The following is a 6,747-nucleotide window of genomic DNA, read 5'->3' as shown; positions in this document are numbered from 1 at the left end:
CCTCCCTCTTTCCGGAAACGAATGTCAGAGATGTTTCCACTTGAAAGACTCTCCGCACATTTTCGGCCTCTTCCAGGGTATTGACCCAGCCACAGAGACCATCTTCGGAAACGGTATTCCAAAGAATATGCCAACTAGGCACTTCTGTCATCGTTATTTATATATACATGATATATTGTATCAACTCTTTCCAAAATTTATCGCGGCTTTTTGATAAAAGTTAAAACGAAAGTAGCGTGTATCAACATCCGGTTTAAATGAATATTCATGACCTCTGACGCGGTCAGGCTATCAGATTCCATTGAACGCCTTCCGTCTTTACCGTACGCAGGAAAATCGGATATCAGACAGGCAGGCCAGTCTAAACAAGTTTCAGCAGTGAGTTATCGTTCATAACACCGACCCTTAGCGGCAGTTGAAAGGCCAATCCCATTTCAGTGACTCTGCATTAAGTAAGTGAGTGTACAATTACCAACCAGGGCCCACATACCCTCTACAATTTACATGTACAATAGTTTATAGAAACGCTCGTGGATAAGGATATTCTAAAAGGTATTCTTTGTTATCTGTTTGTCATGAAATAATCGTAACCATTATCCACATCTTTTAAGTTGTCTTGTTTGCACATATATATTTGAACCCGCTCTTTTTTCAAGATGGCGTCAAAAAGCCACATCGTTTGTTTTCAATTTATTAACACCGTTACACTGAGAAGAATGCTTGTGCCTATTTTGTTGTGTTATTGTATAAAACACGTAATATGTAAATAAATTCATTGTTAATAACATGGAAAATCTTATCTTCTCGGATTTTTATTTGCATTGCTTTATGCGCTCATAAATAGGTCACTGTTTTTTTTTTCTTGTTCAGATCAGTTGTTGACACTGAGCAGACGATTCCAAAATCTTGCATAGTGAGGCATTTTATAATCAGTTTCACTGTTGTCCAATCTTTGCATCAAGTTCCTTGGATCTTTTCATTTAGTTACTTTAATGCAAAGATCTAATGGTTGAAATAAGTTAACTACAATTACCAAACCAGAAGTAATTTTGGGATTTCGGACTGATTCATTGTTTTCTATTTAAATGTTAGAAACCTATTTTCTATTGTAGTCGAAAAATCCCATTTGCACTTTCATTCCATATATATATTGTTAAACAGATATTTTTTTACACAGTGAAACAGTGAAAGGTGTAGTCTAATTTTGCATTTGTCTGATAGGCGCTAACGGGATGGTTAGAGATGGCCCGATAACAAAAGATTGAAATGAACTGAAAGGCATAGCACATAATTATGAATGAAGGTCACGGAGTAAAAAAGCATTTATATCTTCAATGCAGAGCGCATTAATTTTCCGTTTGACTGATTCTAAAAACTTTTTCAATTAAATTCCCCATCAGTGACTTACAGATTTTAAAATCGTTTGTTTATTATAGAACCCTTAGCTTCTTGTATTGAATTACAGTTTCTCTAACGTACTCATTTTAAGCTCACCTGAACCGAACGCTCAAGTGGGCTTTTATGATAAAAATTTCTTCGTTGTCTGTAGTTGTTGTTAACATTTCACAATTTCATTTTCTTCTTTAGAACCACTGGGCGGATAATTATGGAATCATTTTCAGGTAGTGAAGATTCAGGTTTATTCAGAACATGACCGCCGGGGTAGGGTGGGGCCATATTGAGAGATCAAAGATTTACATAGGAAAAATTTTCTTCTCAAAAACAGCAAAGCCAGGATTAGTCATATTTATATCGAAGGAATCTTAGGTAGTGTAGATTCAAGTTTGTCAAACATGACCCCCTGGAGGTAGGTCTTCATCTCAAGAATATCAAAACCATGATTAGTCATATTTATATGGAAGCATCCTTAGGTAGTGTAAATTCAAGTTTGTTCAAATCATAACTCCCGGAGGGAGGGCGGGATCACAATGGGTGATAAAAGTTAAAAAGAATAAACTGGGAAAATCTTTTGAAATCTTCTTGGAAAGAACATTAAACCAGAATTAGTAATATTTCTATGAAAGCAATTTCAGGTAGTAATAATTTTGTTCAAATTGTGGCCCCCGCGGCATGAAGCGGAACCACAATGGGGATCAAAGTTTCACATAAGAAGAATCTTTAAATATCTTATTCTTAAGAACAGCAATGATGTGATTGTTCACATTTACTCTGAAAATACTGAATTGATTAATTTTTCTGCTTTTTTCTAGTCAGGTTCAAGAAAACTTGTTAAATAGTATTCCTGTCCTAGCATTTTCTCTCCAGAAAAAAATATTAAAAGCTTAGGGAAAAAGGACTTTCTTTCATATGATGTAGAAACCTAGGGTCATGGTCATGATTTTTAGTAAAAGGTCATTTGGAGAGAAAAAAAAAGGTTATAGCCCGTACATATACATGTACATGTATTAGAAACCTGAGATTCAACAATGAAATCATATAGTAAAATGGAATTGGTAAGTCAGTTTTGTGTGCATGCTAATTGAACCTTTTGTCCTATATAAAGGGCACCAAAAGAGAGAATTTTTTTTGATTTGCAGAAAAAATATTTATTTATCAGAAACATGAACTTGCATAAAACTAGTAGTCATTATTGTTAACTTAAATCAAGATTTCCTTATTAACATTTAATAACACAGCATTTGTCTTTTTTGATATGATTAGGAAAGTGATGTCTTCTATATACTCTCCTCGACTTAAATGTGGGATGTGTGATAATGTACGTATTCTCCACTCGATCTGCAAACAATGTGGAAACCTATGTGAAGACTGTTCAGGACTCCACAGCAAAGGGAATGCCTTCAAAAATCATAATGTGGTGCCCTTAACTTTTTCAGATAGAATTGAGACGTCTTCAATCAAGGTATGTTAATTCAAGCCTGGAAATATGCGAATGTAACTTACTATAATTATTTCTAGGCTAAAACCATATTCAAACGTAAATAGATCAGTATTGTAAGTTAAGAGATATACATGTAAATGTATACCAAACTGCTATATTTTTTTATCGTGAAAATGTAAAATAAAAAAAAAAACTGTAAATAAAACTGTGTACAACCTCAAGATACCTTTGATTTCATCATTCAATAAGGTGTGTTTGTTTTTTTTTTCAAGAAGTGGGTGTCATTTTTTTCCTCATATAAGTTTTTCCTTTGGTGTAAAAGATAATCCTGAAATAGAATTGACTGACAAATATATATATTACATGTTTGTATTATTTCATTGCTTTCTTTTTTAAAATAAGATGAAACCGTCCACACAACTAGATCTGCATGATAGCCCCCCCACCACCAGATGTACAATACCGCCTCATATATCGACTTCAACAAATGCCCCAAGACCTGGTCATGCACCATCGACCTCATATACTCCAACACCTGTTTATCCGCAATCAACTTCAAATGCTCCAACAACTGTTAATCCGTCATCAACTTCAAATGCTCCAACACATGTTTATCCGCCATCAACTTCAAATGCTCCAACACCTCTTGATGCACCTTCGACTTCATCAAATACCCCAACACCTGGTTCTTCGACAGCGACAAATACACCCAATACTCCAAAGAAAAAAGGCGTGAAACGGAAAGCTGCTTCCATGTTAATGAAGGAAATGGAGAAAGCTGCTTGTCCTAAACATAAACCTAACATAGTGGATTTATGCTGTCAGAATTGCAATCAAGCAATATGTTCGCAGTGTGTAAAAGCCCATACTGGACATCAAATTGGAGATATTACCGACTTTTTCGGGAATAAAAAAGATGTGATTGAAAGTGATTTAAATCTCATTCAGAGCCATATCAAGCAAAGAGAGGAAGCAAGACAGCAGCTGGTCGAAGATCTAGAAAAGATGGAACAAGCTTCAGAAAGCGTGATGAAGGAAGTTAAAGATTTCGCTGACAAGGTCCGATCAACCATTCTAAAGAAAGCAGAAGACTTGAAAGCAAGTACTAAAGAAACAAAAAAGAAGATTGTTTCAAGAAAAGGCGAGTTTGACAAAGAAATCAAAAAACTAGAAACCTTGCGTAAAAAATGTCAGGATGAGTTGGATGCTAAAGATTTAGCAGTGTTCCTGTTCAGAAAAGAATCGGCGTTCTCGCTTGAAACCTACGAAAATCTCCCAAGTTCGTTCGAAATTACACCTGCAGCATTTTTTCCAGCGGAATTAGACCAAGACATGAAAACTTTTGGAACCATTGCTTCTGCAACTATTCAAGAGAAACCTATTACGTTTAGGCCACCATCTACCCCAATAAAAATGTCAGGAAAAAAGAAGAAACAGACAGCTCAAAACAGTACGCCATTGCCTGTTCCGACTGCCACTTCTGCCTCTGCTCAAAATCATGAAATATTGAGAGACGCAGTGAGTTCTATTGTTAAAGATCTTGGAATGAACATTGTTCAACAATAAAGAAGATATATGGGAATTCTTTTATCCAAATTGAAGGAGTTTGGTGGATAAAGAAAAATCCCTTATCCCAGTTCTCTCTTATCAAAAGCTTGGTAAGCAGATTGTTCAAAAATGATGAAAACAAATGGTACTGAATAATTGGAGCAGCTTGGTGGGATTAGAAAAATCCTATTCTCCCTCACCGTATTGATAATCATACAGTGTACACTTGACTGCAGTAAAAAAATTATTTTGAAAACGATGAAGGTGTAATATGCATATGTATCACAATAAAAAAAAGAGAGAGAAAGTGAGATTTTGGAAAGTTTTGGAATAATTATATTTGTTTTACATTCTTACTGCCAAGAAATATTTTTTTTTGGGGGGGGGGGGGAGAGGGGGTGTATGTCTAGTTGCTCCATTTAACTACATGTATATTAATTTGTGTTTGACTCTGTTGACTTACATACTGAACTTTATAATAGAATTAGGAAGAATAGTAACAATATTTATGTGACTTTATATTCACCCGCTGATGATTAATGAAGCAAGTTTGTATTTCATATTATATTTACATATAAAAGATATTTTCATGTAATAGATCTATAGCTTCAAATAAAGTTTCATTATACTTGATTATTTTTAAAGGGTTTTTGCAGAGAAAAAAAGTTGAATTTACTCCATGGCATAAAATTATTAAACTTGCAATCGCAGTGTCAGTTATTTATACTTTCTGCGTTAGTGATGATTTATTTTCCAAGTTCTGTTCAATCTGTTGTTAATGAAAACAAAATATTTTGGGAATTACATGTATAATATATCATAAATCCACTTTAGACTACTTATTTAAAGAATTGTTTTTAAATATTGTGCCTGAAGGAAAGTATGTAGACTGATTGATAAAAAAAAGTTCTATAACTGCAGCCTTGAAAATAAAAAAATTAAAATGCAAGATTAACTTCAAAATCTGTATGGTTGTCTATGTACAATCAGTGAATTTAATAAGTAATATGAATTAAAATTTTATTGAAGCAGCTTTAATTTTCATGGTTTATCATAATTTTTTTCAATAACAACATAATACTTACATGTACCTTTTTTGATAAACAAAAAATAAATAATTTATTCCTTTCTTAGATAATATTAAGGAGGTTTTTCCCTATGAAGTTCTGAAAGATGATAAGTTCCTTATTATGAAATAGTCTAACAGTTGAAAGATATGTTTCTTACTATGAAATGGCCTAACAGTAGACATATGATACGTTTCTTACTAGGAAATGGCCTAACAGTATAAAGGTGGTATTTTCTTATTCTGAAATGACCTAACGTACGGAGTATTTGTTGTTATGTCAGTAATAGTACAAGAAATAAGCAAATAAATCGCCAAATTTTGCACCTGTTAAAGAAACCCGCTATAATGTGCATATCCTTTTCAGAATACTGCATGTACCAGTTTAAAATCCTAGTACCTTCAAATGTTCTTAAGCAAAAAATAATTCAAGCATATAGTACGATAGACTAGTTATAGTGGCATGTTTCTGCCCCTACATGTAAGATAAATTATGTTAACATGAAACATAATTTTGTAGACATGCAACATATTTATGTCAACATGCAAGTTAATTATGTTTACATGCAAGTTACCAATCTTATAAGAAAATAGAAATTAAATATGGACATGGTTCTTTATTAACAACTGTATCTGACATTTTAAATGCACGATGCAGCATAATTACGAGTATGTAGAAATGCGACTTATTTATGTCAACATGCAAGATAATTATGTCATCATACAGATAAATAATGTTAACATGCAAAATAATTATGTTAACATGCAAGATATTAATGTTCACATGCAAGATAATTATGTTGGCATGCTACTTATTTATGCATGTCAACATGCGACTTAGTTAGTCAACATGCGAATTATATTTTTACATACAAGATAATAAGTTGCAAATATCATACATATCTTGCATGTTAACATAATTATCTTGCATGTTAACATAAATAACTCGCATGTTGACATAATTATCTTACATGTAAACATAAATAACTCGCATGTTGATATAATTATCTTGCATGTTGATATAATTGTCTTGCATGTTGACATAAATAAGTCGCATGTCTTCAAAATTCTGTTGCATCTTGCATTTTAAATGTCGGATGCAGACGTTAGTGAGTAAATGTCCCCATTTTTCATTTACATTTTCTGAAAAGATTGGTAACTAGCATGTCAACATAATTAAATTGCTTTTTGACATAGATATGTTGCATGTTTACATAATTATGTTGCATGTTAACATAATTTATCTTGTGTAGGGGCAGAAATATGACACCATAACTAGTTGTTAAATTCCTCC

General features: G+C 33.2%; 1 protein-coding gene across 1 annotated transcript; it reads left to right on the top strand.

Moving 5' to 3' along the window:
* The first annotated feature begins 462 nt into the window (after positions 1 to 462).
* On the top strand, positions 463 to 5,419 carry LOC134243681 (uncharacterized). The gene is made up of 4 exons (XM_062725916.1): positions 463 to 552; positions 2,662 to 2,860; positions 3,242 to 4,709; positions 4,781 to 5,419. Exons 2-3 carry the CDS (start codon positions 2,669 to 2,671, stop codon positions 4,403 to 4,405), a joined length of 1,356 nt encoding a protein of 451 aa, XP_062581900.1. The 5' UTR covers positions 463 to 552; positions 2,662 to 2,668; the 3' UTR covers positions 4,406 to 4,709; positions 4,781 to 5,419.
* Positions 5,420 to 6,747: the final 1,328 nt, after the last annotated feature.

Source organism: Saccostrea cucullata, unplaced genomic scaffold (assembly GCF_032062105.1).
Source record: "Saccostrea cucullata isolate Sc308-1 unplaced genomic scaffold, CSIRO_AGI_Scuc_v1 ctg21100, whole genome shotgun sequence".
Taxonomy (NCBI): Eukaryota; Metazoa; Mollusca; class Bivalvia; order Ostreida; family Ostreidae; genus Saccostrea; species Saccostrea cuccullata.
This window is presented reverse-complemented; position numbering and strand designations above follow the sequence as displayed.

What these genes read in the sequence shown, in the direction of transcription:
- LOC134243681 (XM_062725916.1), top strand. Translation starts at nt 2,669, where the DNA reads ATGTCTTCTATATACTCTCCTCGACTTAAATGTGGGATGTGTGATAAT. An exon ending in TTGAGACGTCTTCAATCAAG is followed by an intron (nt 2,861 to 3,241) that starts GTATGTTAATTC and finishes TTTTAAAATAAG; the next exon opens with ATGAAACCGTCCACACAACT.